This window comes from Vigna angularis, chromosome 5 (genome assembly GCF_016808095.1).
Source record: "Vigna angularis cultivar LongXiaoDou No.4 chromosome 5, ASM1680809v1, whole genome shotgun sequence".
NCBI lineage: Eukaryota > Viridiplantae > Streptophyta > Magnoliopsida > Fabales > Fabaceae > Vigna > Vigna angularis.
The window spans coordinates 8,350,259-8,375,484 of record NC_068974.1 but is presented as its reverse complement, the minus strand read 5'-3'; the positions used below and the strand labels follow the sequence as shown (position 1 = coordinate 8,375,484).

The window sequence follows — 25,226 nt, the reverse complement described above, 5'->3', positions numbered from 1 at the left end:
CGTGAACAATTGTCCTAAACACAAGATTTGCAGCTCGCCCAACTATCGTTTTCTACCCTCAACGGCCACTTAACTCTTCCAATCAAATCTAACCACAAGAAAAACCGAAATACTTAAACTACACCCTTGCATGCAGCCAAAACTTGGTTTTGCATGTAACCCAGAAACGAACGTACGGGGTCGAGAACTTACCAGTTTCAGATTCTGGATCTGTTCGGTTCAAATTGAAGCTTACGGCGTCGGGAGTACTTCTATGGTCTCTGAAATGGAATCGGAGAAGGGAAGGATGAGTTACAGTAGAGAGAAGAAAAGGTTTTCTAGAGAGAAGGAGGAGAAATGGAAGGTCTGAGCTTGGGAAGAAGAAGGTGCGTGCAGGAGAGTGGAAGAGTTTTTCGAAAAATCCATTTTGTTCTCCCCACGTCCACACGAACGTGCGTTTCTCCTGTCGACACCTGCACCCCCATTTCTGACTTCCATTCTTTCCTGGTGACACTTGGCGCGAGTTGCAGAGTTATGGAAGTGCGTTTTTAATGCACTGCAGAAGGGTTTTGTGAGTAATTAAAGGGGATGTGACAGGTGATTAATGGTGTTCATTTTCCAAGGTCTTACAAATAAAAATGACAAAAAGTTAAATATCATATAAAAGAAAAAACTCATAAATCTATTATTTTAAGGTTTTGAATTAAAAATGGTACCAAATGTCTTATATCAAATAAATGTTTCTTGGAAAATGAATCTCATCATATTGTAATTATATCAGTTGAGGAAACTATGTAGAATATGAAACTTAGCTTAATCATTTCAAGAATATCGCAAATCAAAACAAATTACAAGAGTTTCGTCAAATTTAAAAATTACCAATTAATACAATGTCATGGATTTTAAACATTTACTATTATGATTCCAATTCACCATAGCAACTTAAAGTGAAAAACCAACAACACAAAGTTACGTACTTTTAAATCATAACATTTCTAACTCTACTTGTTACTACACTAATGCAAAAATATCATAACATTTCTAACTCTTCTTGTTACTACACTGATGCAAAAATATCATTCTATGATGACTTTCTATAATGGTTATACCTAGAACTACTATAGAATGTTAGCATGATGACAATTTCGTAATAAGGTTTTTTTACATATCTAGGTAAGTTTGGACATAAATTATAGAAATAGGAAAATTCGAAAAAAATTACGAGAATAGACAAGTTGTGAAGCCTCCATATGACTTCAAATGAAGAAGTCGTTTGCCCTTAAAGGACTTCTGTTTTGATTGCGTTGGAAGTACCCTATAATTAGGTACAAGTATCCTATAATCGATTATAGTGCATATTATCGAATTGGAAGTCGTATTGCCTTAAAATAACTTTTTATTCGAATTGAAAAGTCGTTTTGAGATAAGATGACTTCCAATTTGGTAATATGCATTGTAACCGATTATAGGACACTTGTAATCAATTAGTAGGAATTTTTTTTTAGAACGAGCTACTATAATCAATTACAATTAAAATATAATTGATTACAAGAGCGTTTTGGTTGTTATAATGTAGAACATATCTTGTAATTGACAAAAATTTGAATTGATTAAATGATTTGTGGTGTATATTTATGGTAATTATGCTATATCAGTTTATAAGTATTAAATATGTGTACATATTGATCATTGATTAAATCATTTATTTTAATTGATAAATAACATTTAATTTATATATTGTTGGTCATTGATAAATAACATACTATCATGAACAAAAAAACATAAACAAGTAATACATAAATGTCAAAGTAATTCATAAATAGATAATAATTAACATGGTCCAAATCAACATGTACAAAAATTTGAAGTTCAAATAAACACGTAATAAAATTAAATATTCTAGAAAGGAGATATTCAATCTGTTTAATACATGATTCATTTAATGTAAATGAATTCTCATATCAAGCACAAACAAGATATAGATAAAACAATTGTTATGTCATTTGTTATGCAAGAAACTATAAAATTATTCTCTTGTTCATCATAAAAAACAAAGATATAAATGGTAGGTTTATAACCCTTTATATGATGACCAACAATCTCTCCTTTTTTAACCCTATCAACAATCTCCCTGTTTTTTTATGATGACCAACAAGAAACATGTTTTCCAGTTACTCTCCTCCTTTGGATATTAACAAAAAATGGCAGAACAAGTAACATGGAATATGTATGTGCTAAAGAACATCAAAAGTTACATATAAACCATTTGATAATATGATGCTTCCCCCATCAAAAAGAGATATAACATTATGGCAATATGTGAGTAGTATATGATTGATATTAGAGTGTGTATTAGAGCTCAATGTACTAATTTGAAGTAGTATATCAAATATATTTCTCAGGTATCAAAGTAAATATATTGATTTCACATGAATATAACATTTTATATTAAGTGAATTGTTCAATACTCATGTAATGTCTACAATGTAGATGAAACAAAGAGTATTATTGCGCAAATGATAGTAAGATATAAGCTATTATGAAGTAGAATATATGATACATGTGTTAGCAAATCTGCAGCAAAGTTACAAACTCATAGCGATGCATATTTCACACTGTATGATGGATTTCCAAGTAAGTTTGAGATATATGCAACATATGATATGTCATTCAAGCCAAAAACGTATAAAATGACATTTAAGACTAGGTCAGTAATTCAAACATGCAGTTAAAAGCATATAAATCAATTTTAGGCACATAATTGATTACATTTTAGGCACATAATCGATTACATTATTAATGTGACATATTATAAACTACAATACAAATTATTTAACAAATTATGCAAGTGTTTAATCTGTTAAAACTCGCAAATATGATTATACAGAGTGTATTGGATCATGAAACCTGTTGTGATCACTTTATAACCTGCAAGAACAACTCTCTTAGCATTGTACAATGTTAGTATCACAATAATCATGATTTGAGCAACAATTATATACCAATGCATGATCAATGAATGAAATTGAACATTTGAGCACATGACCAAGTGATATATCAGATTCAACATTCAGAACAGAGTCAATACACTCATTCAATGTGTTCATTCAATCTCCGACTTGATTCAATCAATTCATTCAGATATTGTGGATATAGGAATTTCTATCATCCAAATTATATTAAAAGTCAAACATAAGACATTGTTCACGAAACATAATAATTTCAAACAAATTACCTATTCAAACAATTTAAGATAAAAAACAAACAAATTGTTCAAACACAAACCCTTATGGCAGAAATTACAATTTTCCCAAAACATAATTAAAACTAAATCATGTCCCTAAGTAATATATTGTCATTACTTTCTTCTTCCTCTTCACTATCTTCTTCTTGATCATTCCCATCTCCTTCTTCAACATCATCTTCCATGGTTTCTCCTTCATCATCATCATTTCCTCATCCTCATTATCATCATCTAGACTCTGAATCCCTAACTTCTGTTGAATAACAACAATGTCTTTATCTAACTTACCAAAGCGAGACTGGTAGAGAGTTGATAATGAGTGCATTTGCTTGACCATAAACTTCTCACACTCAATTTTTGGTCTGAGAGATGTAGCAGTTAGTGAAGAACCAATAGGAACAACCTCTTCTTCATTCAGGTTTTCATCCTTGAAGACCCAGTTGTCCTCATCAAACCTTAATCCCATATGATGTAAAGCATTTTTGTCAACCAAAATCCTCTTTCCATATGATTCACAGGTTTCTTCAGCACAATCAACATTGTAATGTTGAAGGACTTTAGAAATGAAAACAGCATACGGTATACTAGCAGCATCCAACCTAGTCACCTTGATCATGTTGTCCAAAATGGCAGCAGCCCAGTCAGTTTGGATATTTTGTTTTTGGACATGAATCAGACATATATCCTTTGTAGTTAGTTGAGCATGATTGCTCCCCCTTGGAAGAAAAATCCAAGCTATAACGAATGCACAGAGACGATTGTCTCTTTTAATTCCTCCTGTCTTGTATAGGGAGTAGTCACGTCGTGCATTTGGATTTCTTAAACTTTCTTGATATATGGAGATCTTGTACAAATCCTCAATGCCAAGATGGGTCTTTTCACCACCTGGGTGAAATCCAGCAGGTCAAGGTACCTAGTATCAGCAAGTTCTACAAAAGTCTTCAACCCTTGATGCTCTAGCCTGGAAGATAAATCCTTCTCTTCTGAAGAAACTCATACTAATGTACTTATGAGGGATTATCTTTCTTGTTCTTCAGTGATCTACAAAATTGGTTTGAGCATCATAGTCACTTATCCAACCTTCTAGAGTAGGATCTGTGTGCAATCCTTTTCATGCGTTTTGGTTAGGAAGATGAAGCCATGTGAGTCGATGAAATGGAGAATTTGATGGAGAGATTTTGGAATAGGTGAAGATTGGAAAACGATTTTAGAAACTTAGGAACAAAAGAGAGGGATGAACAATTTAACAGATTAGGGTTTCATTCTAATTGATTAGGTGTAGAGGGAAGCCTATTTGAAAATTTGAAAAGCCCATACAGAATCAGACATAATCGATTAATCTATTTGCATAACAGATTAATGCATAGTAGAGTACAGTTTCATCAATCAGTGAGAGCAATGAGAAAAGTCTAATCGATTATATTATTCACATAATAGATTAAGACATAGCAGAAACCAGTTTCAGGCAAATAGAGAAAACCTTGAGAAAAATCTAATTGATTATATTATTAACATAATCGGTTAAAACAATTTTCACACAATGTTTTTGTGCCAAACAACCAACATTCAACACACACATCCAAATGACTATACAAAACATAAATTATGCATGTTTTGTCAATATTACAACCTGTTACCACATTTGATGAACTCAAGGAGCTATGAGGAGTCTGTTTCAATTTTATGCTTTCCTTGAGCCATAATGTCTCCAACTCATCTCAGTTACTTGCAAAAGAATTGAAAGGTTTGGTTGCAGGTACCCAAATGAATTTGGGGCTTTTTTGTTAGTTGCTTGTGTTGGTTCCTTTGGAATCCACTTGAATTTCCCTTTAGGAACACCAACCTTCTTATAATAGCATGCTTTAGACAAGTGATCGATGTTATTGCAGTAGAAACATGATATGACAGATGGTTTGCCAAGATCAATAAACTTCCTAGCATTGGTTTTATTACTTTTGCCTATATATCCTATCCCTTGTTTATTTAACATACTTCTTTGGGATCCTAACAAAGCTTCAAGATTGGAACTATCTAGAGTGAATTTTGATAGAGTGCTCATTTAGTATTTAATTCTTTCTAGGTGAGTAGGACAATTCATGCATTCTTGAACCATCATTTTATTTTCACCTTCAGCTTGCCTAGATGCTTTCATCAAGTTTCTAATTCAGTTTTTAAGCAATCATTCTCATTTATAAGATTTTCAATTCTCTTATCTAAGTCGTTATTTTCACTTTTCAACCTATTTACTTGATATTGCATTTTCATTGCCTCACCATGTAATTCTTGAAATGCATCAAGTAATTGATAATATCTGTCCTCAATTGACTCATCTTCAAAGTTGCTTGCACTGCTTTCTGAACAGATTGAGCTAGCCATTAAACACAAGTTTGTCTCCTCCTCAAGGCTTTCATCAGAGTCACTTGATGGAGAGTTTGAATCACTGTCTTCCGAGGCTATATAGGCATTTTTTTGTCTATACTTCCTGTTGTCCTGTCTGCTTCTGTCATCCAACTTCTTCTTCATCTTTAAGACTGGACAATTAGGTTTGATATGACCAACTTTGTCACATTTATAACAAGTTGGGGGAACAACAACTTTGTTTTTCCTCCTATTTGTTCTTGAGTTTCCTACAAAATCAAAACTTGATTTATTTATGGGTTTCATCAATTTAGTGAACACATTACCTTGAAGTTCATTGCTTTGATATCTAGATTCTCTTATTCAAAATCAGATTTTAGTAGATCTCATAGTATGAGTATAATATCTGCATGTTTTTGTATTTAAGAGTTCTAACATGGATGAAAAAGTACACGCGTATTTTGTTTTTGAGAGTTAAAAATAGTAAAACCTTCAAACGAAACAACGTGTATTTTACAGAGAGAAGTGGAGTCTATATATCTACAGTATGCTAAACAACTGTTTTATTTATTTATTTATTTAGTTATTGGTAAAATTAATTTGAAACATAAGCATGAGTTGGTGTTACAGTCATTCTTGTGTCCCACTTGACCGTACAACAAAGTATTAAAATAATCTTTCTTTTCTGTATGGATGGCGCTACATTCATGCAGGGGCGGCTAAGCTGGGATCCAATCCCTCACGTGTCAACATCCAAAAGCTCCTCAAATTCTTCCGTCATCTGTATTTACGCAAAGTAAAAGTCTTTCATAATATTATTTGATTATAATTATAATTAAGTTTATATATTTATTACTTAATTAAGTTTAAATATATTTTTTTAGCCTTTTAAAAATATTTAGTGCAATTAATTTTCTTAAAGAATATATAACTTTTTGTTTCAAAAATCAATCTTGCTTATTTTTTATTTTAGAAAAAATCAAACTCATGTCTATCAGAAATAATTTGGCTACTAAAAAATGTCTTTGGTCTATCATTTTCTTGAAAAAAATAAATCTATAAGTATTTCGTATAATATTAAAATTCAATAAATATTTTTACAAAGAAATCAAAATTCAAAAAATGATATATCTATTACATGGTTGGTTGATACTTAGTTTGTTATATGAAACCAAATAGACAAAAAAACTCAACATCATTTATTATAATTTTTTATATTTACTGAATAACTATAAAGAGTTATTATAATTTCTAGATGCTAATTTTAATGATTTCTTAAAAATTAATAATGTATTTAAGTTTTCATATTATACCGACAGAAAAAGTCTAAATCAAAGAATTAAAAATATCACTTGTTGATCCAATTCTTTCTGTTGGATTGGATCGCAGAAGGATCCCTTACAGGCGGTGATGGATAAAGCATACCGACAAATGTGTGGGGAAACATCTTCAAACTGCCGTCATGTTCTGTTTGTAGCAGCACAACAGACACACATGTAGATGTTTTAACTGCCGTTAGGGTTTTGCTGCCGCTCCGCAGTTCATGTTGTGTCCATCGAGGGAACACGTGGTGATGTTTTCCTGGTTTCGTTGAGGGCGGCGCAGAGCATCTTATGCTATACAATGCAGTCAAAATTAAAAATCTCGTTGACCGTGCCGAATATTACATTACATAGAATAAGATATAACCATAACAAAAGGCATAAAAGATTGCTTGGTTGTGTTTTGTGAACATGCATATGCACGCGCGTGTGCCCCCTTCATAGTACAGTGGCAGGTTAGAAAAGTTACATTGGAGATGGGTACTCCATTCGTATTAAAGTATATCTAATGAAATTTTTTATTAATAAAAATATTATTTGAATATAAATCTTATAAATATTGGTTTCCTAAAATTGTATAAATTGATTTATACAATTTATAAAGATAATATTTTTATTGATAAAAAAACGGAGATTTTGAAGGTGAATATTAATTTATTTTAGGATCAGAATCAAATAAATAAATGAAATAAAAAGATACTGAATTATTTTACAAAATATAAGCAAATAAATATTTTGATATTTATACAATTTGAATATTGTTGTAGATATTCGCAACATAGGTTTGAGGAGCATCTGGGATAACAGATTACTGATGGACAAGCATATTAGATGGGCAATGTTAAATAGTCGTGCAACAGATGCATATTTCTGATTGCTAGCAAGTTGAGTCACCAAATTGACAAGAGTATCAAACTTGCTCTCTAGCTTCTTATCTGCAGATGAGGAAGAATGAGTAGCCACATTATGAACTCCTCTAATAATAATGATGTCATTCCTTGCACTGAACGGTTGGAAGTTAGAGGTCATCTTCTCAATCAAATGTCTGGCTTCAGTAGGCGTCATATCTCTAAGAGCTCCACCATTGGCAGCGTTAATCATACTCGTCTCCATACTATTTAGACCTTCATAAAAGTATTGAAGAAGGAATTGCTCAAAAATCTAGTAGGACAGACAATTTGCACATAACTTCTTGAATCTTTCTTAGTACTCGTACAAGCTTTCACCACTGAGCTGCCTAATCTTAGAAATATCTTTTCTTATGGTCGTGGTCGTAGATGCTGGAAGAATTTCTCCAGAAACAATATCTTAAGATCATCCCAACTAGTTATGGACCTAGGTGCAAGATAGTACAACCAGTCTTTTGCCACACCCTCTAATGAATGCGGAAATGCCTTTAAGAAAATGTGATCTTTAGGAACATCTAGAGGTTTCATTATAGAACAAACAATATGAAATTCTTTCTGATGCTTATGTGGGCATTCATCCTCAAGACCATGCAACTTGGACAACAAATGGATCAATCTAGTTTTGAGAACATATGGAACAACCTCATTAGGATATTGGATACATAAGCTTTCATAAGTGAAATCAGGTGCAACCATTCTAAGTATAAGAAGCAACAGAATCAGAATCAATATGCACAGAAGGAGAAGAACGCTTAGAATTATTTAAACTAATGTTATTTAAAGGGACAAATTCTAAAGATAAATTCTTAAAATGCCTAACTAATCTATGAAAAGTCCTATCAATTTAAGGATCAAAGAGTGTTAGAAGTCCAGGATTGCCTTTAATCATGCACTAAGTCAACGCATATCATGCAAAGTCAACACAAGCACACATAAGGGTACAACTGCAGGTATACTCAAATATTATCCAAATGAGCTGAAAATTTGTGAGAAACACCCTAAAATTATGAAAAGATAGCACAAAACATTTCAAAGCAAAATTCAAAGAATAACTATTTTAACCACTAAAAGAAAGTTTGGGAAAATGGGGAAATAAAACTTGAAAAATAAGAAAGAAATACTAAACATCCTTTTTTGGAGATCTATGAAAAATGAAACTGTGAAAATGATTAGGTTTGATAGATCTCGTTTTTCTACCCTAAATGAATATATGATATGTCCAATTATGATAAAAGGATCACAAGTTATGGTAGTTTGAAGTTTTCACAAATCCGGGTTTCAAAAATTTTAGTATCTCACAATTGGCACTACCATAGCTGCTTCTGGGATTTTTCCTTTCAAATATGGACCAAAAGAAGTGCACACACATAATGTCGATATCGCACTCGACTAAAATTAATTGTGCAAATTAAATGCAGTATACTACGTAATGACTCCTAGGTCGTCTCTCAAGGACCAATTTTGGTTCCGTCAAAGGATCAAACACATAGTAGAGGGTTGAGCAACTTTACGAATTGAAATTTGACTTAGATTAAACACAAATTAAAGACTGGTAGGCCACTAGCTCAATTTCAATGCTTCCAATCCCTAATTAACAATAATTATCCGCTCCTCTCACCCCTAATCCAAAACAAATTAACTAACTAAGCGAAGACTAAAATGATTTTCATAAAAGTGAATTAAGCAAACGCAATGCACATATTTAATCACTCTGCACCTCCACAGATTAAGCAACTGCGACTTTAATCAACTAAACGAAGATTAAATTAACATTTAGACACTAAGCGTGCACCAATTTGAAAGACACAGAACAAATTAAACATTATGCAAGGAGAGAATAATAGAAACATAATAATAGTGGAGTAATCTCAAGGAGGCAATGCAATCTGCCTAGTCATCAACCAATAGATTTCAAGCTCCCGTTACAACAAAATGCTAAATAGATAAGCGAATTCAAAACGAACTAACAACTAAGAAAAACGAAATGATTAATTAGAGAAGAAAAACGACCAAGAATTGAAAATGAGATTGACATGGAACAAGAAATCGAAATTGGAAAGCAAAATGGGAATGGGAATGGAAAACGAATTGTAGTAGAACAAACGAATTGCAGCAAAACAAAGAGAACAGGAACAGTAAAACGCAAAACGAAATTGAAATGGAATTGCAATAATATTACAAAATGAATTCAGTACATAAAAGGAGAAGGAAAATAAAACCTAAGGTAGAGCAACTGCTATTGTTCACGTCCTTAAAAGTTCTAAAAAATGAATGGAATAGACTCTATGGCTACATGGGTTCAAAACCCTAGGCTAGCCAAACCAACCCCTAAAATTGGGCTTCTCCCTAATAGTCTAAAATGGACCCAAAAAGTCAAGTCTGCCCAAAACTACAAAAGGGAATAAAAAACGAAATTACAAACTAATTAAAAATAAACATTGAGGTGGAAAATGGTAGATGACATGGCAACTTTCTTTAAGTCTCAAAATATAATCCCAAAATTGCCCTAAAAATAATAATGGGAATAATTAGGCTCAAATAATTCCAATTAATTAAAATAAGAATTACTGATCAAATTAAGCCCAAATAACAAAGATGAGAAAATAATGCACAGTTAAACACATTTCACTAATTAAATTCAGTACAAAAAGCTAAGTAAATAGGAGAAAATAATGATTCATCACCTTCAGGTAAGTATTACCCAAGCCAAAGCGAGAGAGTAAGAGAGCTTCTTCCTCTGGCTACAACAAAAAAAAAAAGAGGATGACAAAGTAGAACCCACGTAGGTCCCTAGCTTTTATAAAAAAAAAAAGAAATCACACAACTTATTTTCCTATCAGTTTCCTACCCCTGGGACGTAGTTTTCCCATGCAAAGATTCACACCCTATTTCTTCTTTTCCGTACTCACTTCAGAAACACCTCTGCCAAAATCTTACCCCATAATCTAAGGCTGCACACACCTAGTATACTGCTATAACACCTTCATCTTCCTTCCCTTTCATTTCTTCTCTTTCTATCTTAATCGAAGCCCTCTTCACAGCCTCTAATTATCACCAAACATTCACCCCACTCTTACACCCCTCAAATTACGTCGCACCTGAGCATGGGAAAAGGAAACCCATGCATGTACACCATTCTCTTCTCTTAAAGTAACCCCTTCCGAAAGCCAAAACACACTTACTCGTTACTTCACCTTACTTCTTCTTTTCTCTTCCCACACAACACAATCCATGCAACTCGTTTCCTCCAAAACCTCTCCATCAACCTAACTCACTCTCTCTTCTCTTTCTCCTTCAATGTTCACTCACACGCACACACTACTAAGCCTTTCTTCTCATCTTCTTCTTTGTTTCTCTTCTATTTTTTCTAGACGCCTAACTTCCTCTCTCCCTCCCAACTTCCCACGTACTTCACCCATGCACCTCTAACTCCTAGAACTCTCGCAACACAACCCAAAGTATGGGGAAAGGGCCAAAAAATATAACAACTTAGCAAAGAGTAATAACACAGCGGAAATTCAATCCCCCTTCTTGTGAGAATCTACGAGGAGCACTAAACAAATAGAACAAAAGTAGAATCCAAAGCACAAAGAGACACCAACAATTTTTAATGTGGAAAACCCCTCAATGCAAGGGTAAAAACCATGAGTCGTCCAGACTAAAGAAAAATTCACTATGATCAATAATAGGGTGAAAAAGAGTCTTCAATAATAACACCAAATGGTATTTTCAATAAGCCAATTTAACTAAGCACAAATGCTTACAAATTAGAACAAAGAAGATGAAAATTCTCCAAAACAGAGCTACTGGTGCGGGACTGATTTTGCCCAAACTAGACCTTCGATTGATGATCCGAACGGTCAAAATGAAGAATCATATGTCTGGAACCCATTGTCCAAAAATCAGCTCGATCAAATGGTGAACGACGTCACAACAAGGAAAACACCAGTGCAGGTTTAGGGTTATGCGGGAAAGGCTTTCTCTCTTCCTTTTTCTCTCACTTGGCTTTTGCCTCTCTTCAAATGACTCTAATGTGCCCTACTAATCTGACTCATCTCTGTTTAACCTAGTGAGACATAATGACCCACATTGTTTGGGCCTATTCTCCACATAGGAAGGGAGCCCAATAGCCCAACAAATCTCCCCCTCACGACTATGTGGAGAAATCTGCCAAACCGACGATCTCACAACAAACTTCAAACTTTCCTTTTGGCAATGCCTTGGTCATCATATCAGCACCATTATCATCTATATGAACTTTAGCTAATTCCAACAACTTAGCATCCAAAACATCACGTATCCCATTATACCTCACATCAATATGTTTGGATTTAGAATGAAAAGTTGGATTCTTACCAAGATGAATAACACTTTGACTGTCACAATACAACAAGTATTTACCTTGCACAAAACCAAGCTCCTGCAAGAAATTTCTTCACCCATAACAAGTCCTTACATGCTTCAGTAAGTGCAATGAATTCTGCCTCAATAGTAGACAATGCTACACACTTTTGCAACTTTGATTGCCAAGCCAAGGCTCCCCTTACAAACTGAATCAAATACTGAAGTGGACTTTCTAGAATCAATGTCTCCAGTCATATCTGAATTTGAGTAACCCACCAAAGTAGGCTTATCACCTCCAAAACAAAGCCTCAAACCATTAGGACCACGAAGATACCTCAAAATTCATTTCACAATATTCCAATGCTCTTTACCCAGATTTGACAGAAATTTACTAACTATACCAACAACATGTGCAATATCAGGCCTTGTATATACCATTACATACATCAAACTACCCACGCAGAAGCATAAGGAACTTTGTTCATATTTATCTTCTCAATTTCATTTGAAAGACTTTGTTTAACACTCAACTTAAAATGAGTAGCAACAGGAGTACTTACAACTTTAGCATTTTCTATTTGAAATCTTTGCAACACCTTCTAAATATAGTGCTCCTATGATAGCCAAAGTTTCTTCTCTTTTCTATCATGAGTGATACTTATACCAAGAATCTTCTTAGTAGCTCCCATGTCTTTCATGGCAAAATGACTCACCCAGTTGCTTCTTCAACCTGTCAATTTTTTATACATCTTTCCCAACAATAAGCATGTCATCAACATATAACAACAGTATAATGAAATCATTCTCAGAAAATTTCCTAACAAAAACATAATGGTCAGAAGTAGTCTTCTTGTAGCCTTGCTCACACATAACAGACTCAAACTTCTTATACCATAGTCTCAGAGCCTGCTTCAAACCATTTAAGCTTTTTCCTAACCTACACACATAGTTTTCTTTTCCTTCAATAAGAAAATCATCTGGTTGCTTCATGTCAATCTCTTCCTCCAAATCACCATGAAGGAAAGATGTCTTCACATCCATATGCTTAACCTCCAAATCTAAAGTAGCAGCTAAACTTAACACAGTTCTGATGGATGTCATCCTCACCACAGGTGAGAAAATCTCATTGAAGTCAACACTCTTTCTTTGTCTGAAGCCTTTCACCACTAATTGTCAATACGAATGCGCTTCGGCTTCTTGCCTGACTGCTTCTCAATGGTTAGGAATGCTTCCGCTGGAGGGGGAGTGTACCAATGTGGAAGGGACTCACCCTTGAGGGGGAGATTGTTGGGAATCCAAGTGGGAGTCTAAGTCCTACACTGGATAAAAATGAGAAAATAGAGCACTATATAAAGGGGAAAGACCCATTGCCTTAAGGTTTTTGGTAGAGAGTGGTGTCAATCCTTATATGGTTGAGTTCATATCTCATTGCTATTATGTCTCCGCAGTGAACTTCCTCCTTGTTAGACACAACACAAAGGTCACACATTTACCCCATTTCTTTCACCACTCAACCCAGAACTCCCTAAGGTAAATGAAATTCTTCACTGTAACCTATAACACTCAACATTCTCTCTTTCACACACTCAAATTCACGTACCCATTACCCATTCAAACCTCACACCCATAACTTATGTCTCTCGTTCTCGCAACACCTCTACTTTCTTCTTCACTTCTTCTTTTATACCCTAACGACCACACAAACCCTTCCCAACTCTAGCATCTCTTCCTTTTCCCAACTCGAACCCATCCTCCTTACCACCACCATAACAATCTGAATGTCTCCACTACACATGCAACACATAATTTTACCATCAATCCTCCCAGCATCAAACTGAGATAGAGCATGAAAAAAAATAGGGTTAAATATGTTTTTAGTCCTTAAACTATCAAGTGATTTTGGGCTTCGTCCCTCTTCGAAAGTTTTGTTCATTTTAGTCCTCTTAGTTTTGAAACTCTTATGTTTAGTCCTTAAAATTGAACGACGTTAAGGTTTTGTATGAGGTGGCTAACGGTGAACCAGGTCTATGCCACATTTTTTCTTTTTTTTTTCTAAAATATTTGCCACGTTTTTTCCAAATCCTTCCTTCTTCTCCCCTAATCACTTAAAACGTCCTCTCTTCTCTTTCACACCCACCACTGTTACTGAGATATGGATCTTCTACCAGTTTTAATACAGGTTGACATTTTTTGCATTGATCAATTGCTTATATTTTAGTTGGGTTTCCTGGTTTTAATTTACAAGTGGTTTTTCACAGTGACACTACGAAACTGAGGTGCACGAGAAGAATGGCGATCTCAGACTCGCGATTTCTAGTTGGTAGAGGCGTGAGGAGTTTGTGATTGTTTTTGGTTTTTGGTTTTTGTGCATGTTGGTGACGCAGATGAATGTAGTGGATGATGGTGGTTGTTAAGCGTGAGGGTTGATGGAGGAGAAAGTCGCGATGGGTTAAGGGAAGTGGGGTAGAGGATGAGAATCATGATTGTGGTTTTTTTTTCGGTTTCTTTCAGATTAGCGGAAGAGAAGTGGGTATTTGGAGGATTTCGTTTGAGGAGTGACACATGCTTGATTGAATCCTATTTCTTCTAGCCTTGTGCAACCATCACCGTTCGGTCACCATCGTCATCCAGTCACCATAATCGTTTGGTCTTTTCCCAACACCGTTCGGTCTTTCATATATTGCACTCCATCCCGTCACCATAACCATTCGGTCTTTCCCAACATCGTTCGGTCTTTCATATATTGCACTCCATCCCGTCACCATAATCGTTCGGTCTTGCCCAACACCGTTCGGTCTTTCATATAGTCCACTTCTATTGCATTGTGTTATTGATTGTAATAGAACCGACTTTTACTTTTATATATACGAACTCGGTTGAGAAGGTCTTTAATATAACTCTTATGTTTCAAAGGTGATTGGGATTTCTAGGTTTCTGATTAGAATGAAGGAAGATAGTGATCGCGATTTGGGTTCATGGAGGTCTTGCGATGTGGTTTTCTGGTTCATTAGGCACAATGGTAGGTTTGCTTGCAGTTTGCAGACTTTATGATTCTCAGACTTGGGTTTCTACTTCGCAGGTTCCATGGTGGTTTACGGTGAAGGTACTGTGGGGAAGTTGTTTCGAAGGAGAAACAATGATGGAAGGAGAGCAACAATGGTGGGTATGAAAGAGATGAACAAACGTTTTGAGTGATTGGGGAAGAAGAAGGAAGGGTTTGGGAAAAACGTGGCAAATATTTTAGAAAAAAAAACATGGCATAGACTTGGTTCATCGTTAGCCACCTCATACAAAAACTTAACGCCGTTCAATTTTAAGGACTAAACATAAGAGTTTCAAAACTAAGAGGACTAAAATGAGCAAAATTTTCAAAGAGGGACGAAACCCAAAATCGCTTGATAGTTTAGGGAGTAAAAACATATTTAACCTAAAAAAATAATATACACTCATGCCATGTACTATTACAATCTCAAACTAAGCATGGCTTGCATGCTCTCAAAGTCACACACTTCACATAAAAACCTTTCCAAGTGTAAGAGAAAACACAAAAAGCACTATAAAAGAGTCACCCAAAACACATATTCATTGCTGTAACCAATCATGCATCAGATATATGTTTACTTCTTGCTTATGCCTCTATTATAAAATTTAAACTATATCAAATGGATCTTAAGAGTGCTTTCTTGAATGGTTTTATTAGAGAGGATGTTTATGTTCAACAATCCCTGGTTTTAATCATATTTATAAACAAAAGAAAGCACTATATGATTAAAACAAACACCTAGATTTTAGCATGAAAGGCTTAGTAATTTTCTGCTAGAAAATGATTTTTTTAAGAGGAAAATTTGACTTAACATTGTTTATAAAGAGAGTAGGAGAACACATTCTACTTATTCAAGTATATGTTGATGATATAATTTTTTGTTCCATTGATGATTCTCTATGTTAAGGATTTGCAAGTATTATGTAGGGAGAAATTGAGATGTCAGGATGGGAGAATTGACAATCTTTCTTGGCTTACAAATCAAGCAAATGCAAGGTCAAACCTTCATACCTTAGAGCAAGTATTTCAAGGGAATACTAAAAAAATTTGGAATTGATCCTATAAAGGAAACAAATACGCCTATAACCACTTTCTGCTATTTGGAAAAAGATGAATCAGGTGTTGAGGTAAACCAAACCATGTTTAAAGGTATGATTGGATCTCTACTCTATCTTATTGCTAGTAGGCCTGATATTATGAAAAATGTATGTTTATGTGTTAGATACCCATCTAATCCTACGGAATCACACCTTGTAGTAGTTAAGAGAATCCTCAAATATCTTAAGGGAACTACTTGTTTTGGTTTATGGTATCCTTTAGATGGCTTTCTTGACTTAATAGATTATTTTGATCCTGATTATGGAGGCTGCAAAATAGATAAAAAAAATAACTAGGGTAACTTGTCACTTCATTGGGTGCTCATTAGTCTCTTAGCACTCTAAGAAATAAGTTTGTGTTACTCTATCAACCAAAAGGCAAATACATTGTTGTTAGCAATTATTGTGCTCAAATTCTTTGGATGAAACAAAAGCTAGAGGATTTTGATATATTCCTAAATCATATTCCACTAAAAATATGATAATACAAGTGTTATTAAACTAACCAAGAATCCCATAATGCACTCTAGGACCAAACATATTAAGATTAGACATCACTTCCTAAGAGATCATATGGAAAAAAGGGATTGTGTGATAGAATATATTGATACCAAGCACCAATTAACAGATATATTTCTCAAAGCTTTGCCTAAGGAATGATTCTTTGAGCTTAGAAGTGACTTAAGAATTCTATATATAACTTAGAAGCCTAAGAAAACTCAAAATAGAGTTTTTTTGAAAATTAACGCACAAATAATCATTTATCCAGATTGATAATCGATTATCCTTAAGTCTTGGAAAATGTTTTTATTTACAAATAATCGTTTATCCTTAAGTCTTGGAAAATGTTTTTATTAACAAATATAACTTAGAAGCCTAAAAATACTCAATTGACTGTTAAGGACCCTCTCCTATATCTAGAAGCTTCAAAAATTGATTATTCTCCCTTACAAATGTATCTCTTAGCTTATTTGCACTCTTTTCTTTCTTTAGCCAGTTCCAAATTCTTGAAAATATTCAAAACCCATTCCAAAATGGTTGAACCCTCAAGAATAAAAATCCCAATAAGGAGAAGGAGTAGACAACCTAATCTTATGCTATAATCCCAACAATGATTTCATTGGTGGTCCCAAAGTATGATATCTAGGAAAATGTTGCACTTCTTCCCATTCGTCAAGATGTTGTCAAACAATGGGATAGAAGGATTCAACCGAATATTGGCCTTTTGCTTCTTCTTCAAAAATCCTTATCAACACATTGAGAGGAAGAAGTTGTTGGTAAGAAAACTCAAGATGGATGAACGCCTTAAAATTTTTATGATATAAGTACATGTAAATTTAAAGTTTTTTGAATTTCTTTTAAATTAAATTGTTGAGATTGTTGATAGGGGGAGCAAAGGTTCAGCTTAACCCACAATCTCAGTGATATTTGTGTTTTTGATGATGACAACACATAATTAATAATACATGTGTATTATGTGTTACATGTTCTATGTTTACATGTTATATGCTTTTGATCAATGTGTTAAATCTGTTTAAGCATATATGAGAGCATGATTGTGTTGTTCATTGCATATCACTATGTTATATGTGTTTTTATATGTGAATGCATGACATATGATGTTGAAGGGGAAAACCACAAGAACTTATGTTGAACTTTAAATGTGTGGCAAAATAACAATTTTAAGTCGATTTCATTATGTGATGAATCGATTAAAACTTGTGTCTTTGCACAAACTATTTTCAAGTGTGTTGTGAGATTTTTTCAAAGAGAGAGTTTTTCAAAACTATGCTTAACATTGTTACTTAGTCGATTGCATGTGTGTTGTATTCAATTAAGTCTGTTATTGTTTTGAAATTCTGTTAATGCTTGACATAAATGTCTAGGAGTCATATTTTCAATTGTGTTGACCAAGCATTAAATGATATTCGACTACATTAATTGAGAATTCAATTAACTGCCGTGATTGCTGCTAATTGTTATAACAAAATTGTTGTATTCAAATGCATTAGTAGCTTAGTCGATTAAATTACGTTTGAGATGTGTTATTCTATAAATTGACGCGAATTTGATTTTTGTGAGAACTTTTGTGATTCTAACATTTTCATATCTTTGGCAGAAAGCTCCAAGAAACAAGAGTGATCGTGGTGATCAACTACTTGTGATTTCTTGAAGAGCAAGACTGCTGTGTTTTTCAAAGGCTGATCAACTTGCACATTTGGGTGTCATTGAGAGATCAGATTTTGCAATCTTTTGAGGATTGGTTTGAGGTTCCTTGTTGTGATTACAGGAAGAAGAGTGTGTGGCGTTCTTGACTTTGAGAGTGTCTCAAAGGGTTTAGACAGCAGGAGAGGGGATTCTTGCTACTGGTCTTGTTGTGTACTGCCTATATTTTGATTAGAGGGTTAGAAAGGTGTTTTATATTTTTGACGTGTGGTCGCTATAAAAGCCTTGTTGTAAAAACCTTGATCATTATAGTGCATTGGTTTCCTGTGGTTGGAAGGACACTGGATGTAGGCTTGGCCAAACCAGTATAAAAACACAGTGTTTGAATTTTCTCATCCCTACTCTCTTTATTCAATTGATTACGTTCTGCATTCATTCGATTAAGTTTTCGCTGCATTGAAAATCTTTTACCTTGCGATCAAGGCATCATTTTTGTGAAAAAGATTTTAAAAGATTTTGTTTTTACATTTCACCAATTCACACCCCCCACCCCCCCCCCCCCCCCCCCCCCCCCCCCCCCCCCCCCTCTGGTATGAGAAATTGAGCCATTCTATTTTAACAATAAAAGTACCTCTTGGCTAGGTATGAGTTATGCATGAGAATAAAAATTTTCAAACTAGTTAAAATGTGAGTTAAATTGGATCAACATATTTTTCACTTGATTTGACTGAATTGTTCATTTATTTTTACATTTAAATCTTATATTACTTATCTAATTCTTATCACGTACTTGAATTAAAAAAATTAATTGTATTAAGAATTGAATATACTCGAGAATATATTTTCTACTACATTATAAAAAATAAAACAATATACAATTCTCTTGAGAGAGAAAAAAGATTTTATGAAAGAAACTCTGTATGACACTGGCGATGATAAAGACAAAGAATAAATTTGAAGAGAAGGAAGAGAAAGAGGAGGAGAAAAATGACAAGGAGGAAGAGGACGAGTCAAATATAATGGAGTAGTAGTGAAGACGACAAAAAATAATAGTGATGATGAATGATGGAAGAGAAAAAGGGAAAAAGAGATCAAATCACGATATTTATCGATAAATTTTACTAACAGTTTATATCGTTTCCAATTACCAACTGACTTTTAGAAACAAATAATTATTGACATATGTTAGAAATAAGGATGCTTGTTTCTCAATATCAAGAGGGGGAGGGTGAATTGGTGTTTTATAAAAACTTAAACTTTTCAAATATTTTTGAGAAATTAGAACGATCTTTAAGCTTTCTTGTGTTGTAAGTAAATGCGCATGTAAAGAAAGTAAAGAGATAAGGAAAGAAAGTCAAACTCAAGATTTTTATCCTAGTTCGGCCTCAATGCATACATCTAGTCACTCTTCCAATCAACCTTAGATTGGAGATTATTTCACTATAATGATCAGAGTATTACAACCAAGGATTTACAGAGCTTTCTCAAATGTAAACAACTTTCAAACTCTCAATCAAATATAGAAACAGAAAACACCTGCACACACAGTATCCTACGGTCTTGTTGCAATATCCCTTTAAGAATCCCTCTCAAAGTCCAAGAGCTCCTCACTCTTCTTCCTGACGCACACGTCCAGAGAACAACACACTCAACAAGTGCAAATTTCCTTTCTAATCACAGCAAATACACCTTCAGCAGTGCAAATTTGATCATTCTGTCAAAGCTCTTCAATCTTCTCTCAAGAATCTGTCAAGGCTCTTCACAATCTTTACTTCTCGATTCTTAGAGCGTATATACAATCTATAATCTTTATAAGATCAAAACAATCAGATATGAAAATGTTAGAATGATCAAAAGTTCTTACAGAAACAAACAATGCATCAATTTATAGTTACTATCGCAAAGTAATCGATTACGTTAGTAATGTAATCGGTTACATAAAACAAATGTAACTGTATTAAAACTAACTCAGCTCTTAATTGAATGCTCAATTAATGTAATCAATTTGCATTTAATGTTAGTCAAACATATTTAAAAATATGACCGTTAAAGTAGTTATGACTAGCATGAAATCAGTTTTCAAAACATAATAGACTTAATTGAATACACAACATATGTAATCGATTAAGTTTTAACACTTAGACAGATTTTGAAAACTTTTCTTCTCAAAAACTCATCACAGCACATTTGAAAAAGATATATGCAAACACACGAGGTTTAATCGATTTAACAACTAATGTAATTGATTCAAACTAGCTGTTTTGCCACAGTTCAAAACATAAGCTGTCTGATGACCTTAATTGATTACTACAACATTGTAATCGATTATGTCATGCAGATATGCTTTTGTGCTTGTGGTTTTCATTACACAGAAACATATAGTGTGCATACATAGATATAATCAAATCATAATCACAATATATAGTATGCATAACCAACATAGTATATCCAACATATGCATTTATCACAGTATGTGCATATAACACAGTAAGCATGTACATATTTCACATATGTATAACACAACATAGAAACATTTTTCTATTGTGACATGACAACATTCATGTGTTATTGTTATTAATGTGTTGTCAACATCAAAAAATAACATAACAGGGATTGGGTTCATCGATCACATTGCTCCCCCTATACACAACATATTTGGATCATACTAATTAATGAATATTTACTGGTTAATTTTTTTGCTCTTGATAATTACAATCAAAATTTTTAAATTATTGAAAAAATTTGTCGATAATTATTGATAATTTTATTTTAGTGACATATATTTGTGTTTGTAAGATCCAAAAAAATAAGGATTTTAAAAATAAAGTAGTTTTGAGACTTTGAGTTTTTGTTAGAAATTATTGTTCTTGAGTGTATATTTTTGTTAGAACATGATTGTTATGTTATTTCTTTATTTTTATATTTTTACCTAGGGGCAAAAAAGAGTCTTTTACCTTTATTTAATTGATATAGAAATTAATTAAGGGGTGGTTTGGTGTTTAGAAACCCTAGAAACTCTAAATCAAAGAGAGCAAAGAGAGGAAGAGAGGACATTGATGTTTTGGGAGAAGAAGAGAGAGCGACGAAAAACTCTTAGTGTAAAGGAAGATTGATGGTGTCTTAGAGTTATAGATAAAGCCTTATGACTGGCCAAGGAATGGGGAAACTTACCTTTGTTTTTTTTTTTATTGTTGTATCTAATATGTGTTCTTGGTTATTTTGAATTGATAATCCTTGTTGATACATGTTTATATGATTATGATTATATGTTGCTATTATTGGACAAGGGTTTATGTATGCATGGGCATAGGATTCATGTAATATTTGTGTTGGGTTTTTCCTATGAATGTGTGTATAGTTTGGAAGAAAAAAGCCTCGCATCAGCAACTCTGTTTCGGAGAATTTCATAAATTCTTCACTGGAGTTTTCGTCGTTGTGAAGTCATTCACCATTGGATTAGGCTAATATTTGGACAGTGGCTTCTAGACGTATCTTTCTTCATTCTGACCGTTCGGATCAACAACTCTATTTAGGAGAACATTCATCTTCTTGGTTCACATTTGTAAGTATTATGCTTAGTTAGTTTGGCTTATTGAAATCCTATTTGGTGTTTTTATCGGAGACCCTTTTGCACCTTATTATTAGGGGGTATAACATGTCAATGATTAGATCTGGATGATCCAAGTGATGTTATGTGTTTGAGTATGTTTACATGGGTATGTGATGCTTGAATGCATGCATGATGTGTTAACTATATTTCGACGTGATCTAGGGTTGATGTACGTATGTTTGAACTCTTGAATCATGTCCAACATGTGTTTCAATTTGGGAATAGTCAATTATCATTAGTTATAATCGATTATCTGCATGTTGGTTTTGGGTGTGGTTTCGGGAATAACCAATTATCTAGAATGATAATCGATTATCCCTTCCTGCATGATGTTTTTGGGTAAATTTCACTGAAATAATTGATTATCTTAAGTGATAATCGATTATCACAATGCATTTTGGTGAAGAATGATGAGTTTGATGAAGCATGAACGTGAACCAAGCCTAAAGAGCTATGAAACATGATGATAATTAGAGATTGAGGTTAGTGGTTATGTTTAGGGTCAGTTTGACTTATGGTTGAGAGTGAAGCATGAGTGAGTGTTGGTATGTACCTGAGTATGTGATTGATGATCATGAGAGTGAAGGATAAGTCTACTTGTTGTATCTCGTAAATCCTGGTTCTATCTACGGATAAGTGCTTCCTTTTGCCTTGTGTGCATAGGAAGGAGATGATCTATAGTGGAGCACTAGTACAAAAATCGCATACAACGTCGAATATTTTGGGCTTTTGACGACGAATTCGCGAATGTCGTCATATTAGGAGACATTAAATTGACGTCGAATTTAAAAAATTCGACGTTAAGTTAACGTCGAATTTTGTCAATATACGACGTTAACTTAACGTCGAATTTTGTTAATATACGACGTTAACTTAACGTCGAATTTTGTTAATATACGACGTTAATCACCTTTTTTGTTTTTTTAATTAATTGTGATACTTTTTTACAACTCTACGAGACCTGAAAAGCAGAAAAACAACAAATTTTAGTTTTTGGTATTTTATAAAGCAAGAACTATGAACGTAGTATCAAGAACAAACAACAATAACCAACAACAAACAAGTTCAATCAAACAACAACAACAACAAACAAGTTCAACCAAACAATAAAAAACAAGTTCAACAAATAAGTTCTTCAAAACGAAAACGAAAACTAACATTTAAAAGGTGGGTTCGTTGGAATAAAGTGTCGTCACCGGTGACAGAGAAAACAGAATGCACCTATAAAGGAAAAAAATACGAAAATAATCGGTCAAAACAAACGAAAATCATACATAAAATGCATTTGTATCAAATAAAAGAAAGATTACATGTGATGGTTGTCAAACTTCGTTCGAGAAAAGTTTGCGAAGAAAAGAGGGTCTCGCGCGCTAAGATAAAGTTAATGAATTTTCAATCTACCGCTCAAATTTTTATTGAATTCACTAACCTTTTGACGTCTAACGCTGGGGCATTTGACGTTTTATATCATTTTACGTCGAATTACAATTGTAAACGACGTTGAATGCGTGGCGTTAAATGCGTGACGTTATACACTGTTTTTGTACTAGTGGAGACTACAAATGTCCTGTAGGGGAGGCTACAAGTGGGTTGTAGGAGTGACTACAATCGGTGAGGTAGGGTACAAGAGTGAGATGGACTCTTTCCACCATGGTATTATGGTTCGGTGATGCTCATGTTGTTGGTCATGACTGGAATAGTCATGATGGTGGTGTATCTATGATGATGATCATGGTACTTGAGATGCTCCAAGTTATGTTATGTTGATAATGGTGTTACTATAATGGTTATAGTAAGTAGTTAACATGGGTGCTAATGAGTGGATAAACCAAGGGTATATGTGTGAGATGTTAGTGATAACATCAAGGGTTAAAGATCAAGGACCGATGATCGAAGTTCAAGAATCAAGGATCGAGTAATTCGGTATGATTGAATTGTTTATGTTATATGATTAGGAATCTTATTGTTATTACTACTATGTATGGGGTGTTTGATTATGGTTGATATAATCAGAATGTATGTATCTTTTTGTGTATTTGATTATGGTTGGTATAATCAGAAGGTATGTATCTTGTATGTTTGATTATGATTGATATAATCAGTATGTATGTATGTATCTTGTTATTATGATTGTTTTATCGGTAGTTTACCCCATACATGTTTATGTTTGTATGTTTACGAATGAAATTATTTGCGATGATTGTATAATGTGTTATATGTGAGTAGATGATATTGCAGATATTCTGGAGACATGATAAATTTGTGAGATAACGAGAAAAAATTTGAGTTTTTTTAAAAGTTCTTTTGGTATAAACTTTTAAAATAAAGTAATTGTAGTTTTTTTATTCCTTAGTCATTTTTATTATTCGAAATAATGTAATTGGACAAGGTTTTCTTGTTTTCAGTGTTATAATAAAAAATTTTAAAATTTATCGATTTTTGTAAAATCCTAAAATCCTATAAATCAAAGTGTTATATTGGTTACCATATTGAAGTTTATGTATAGGTAGATGTAATTTTTCTTATAATGTTTTTAGTTCTCTCATTTGTCCTTCTTCCTCCGTATCATATCATTGAATGAAGGCTTGTTTTTTACTTAAAAAAGAAATAAAAGATTAAGTTCAAAAATATTTTAAAACTAAGATTAAAATATTTTAGTATGATAAAATATAAATAAATTAAGAATGGAGGTAAAATATTTTGAAATTTGTATAATTTAATAAGAATAATAGAAAACAGAAAGATAGATAAAAATAAATAAATAATTTTATAGTGAATTTTACCCACTTCTAAAATTGCACTCTCTGCCATGCAAACTATATTATAATTTTAAAATTCTTCATCATTCTCCTTTACCTCTTTACAAATCAAGGGTAAGATAAGAAAAATACAGTTAGCTATATACTTGCTGCACATTTGTCTTAAAAAATTTGTCAACACTTGAAACATCTTTTCTATTTTTCTATATGTTTTCTTAACCAAAATTTTTGAAAATATGTCAACAATTTGTCGTTTACGATGACTTGTATTATATTTAGCAGCAGCAGCATAAAGATATTTTGGTAAGATAATCTTTTAGAATGTATATCTCTCACCTGAAACAAATTTGTTTTAGTTAAATAAAATTATTGTGACTCATTTTTAAAAGTATTATT

General features: G+C 33.3%; 1 protein-coding gene across 2 annotated transcripts in view; it reads left to right on the top strand.

The window, feature by feature from the left end:
* LOC108340379 (uncharacterized) overlaps window positions 1–7,289 on the top strand; it is a 37,227-nt gene extending 29,938 nt beyond the window's left edge. Inside the window, exons 13-14 of one of the 2 annotated variants that reach the window (XM_052877473.1) lie at window positions 6,295–6,377; window positions 6,971–7,289. In XM_052877473.1, the coding sequence (XP_052733433.1) occupies window positions 6,295–6,377; window positions 6,971–6,992 (105 nt within the window). In that variant the 3' untranslated portion in view covers window positions 6,993–7,289. Of the gene's footprint in view, window positions 1–5,585; window positions 5,861–6,294; window positions 6,378–6,970 lie in introns of those variants that run through there. The other variant, XM_052877474.1, reaches the window with a different exon arrangement.
* Window positions 7,290–25,226: the final 17,937 nt, after the last annotated feature.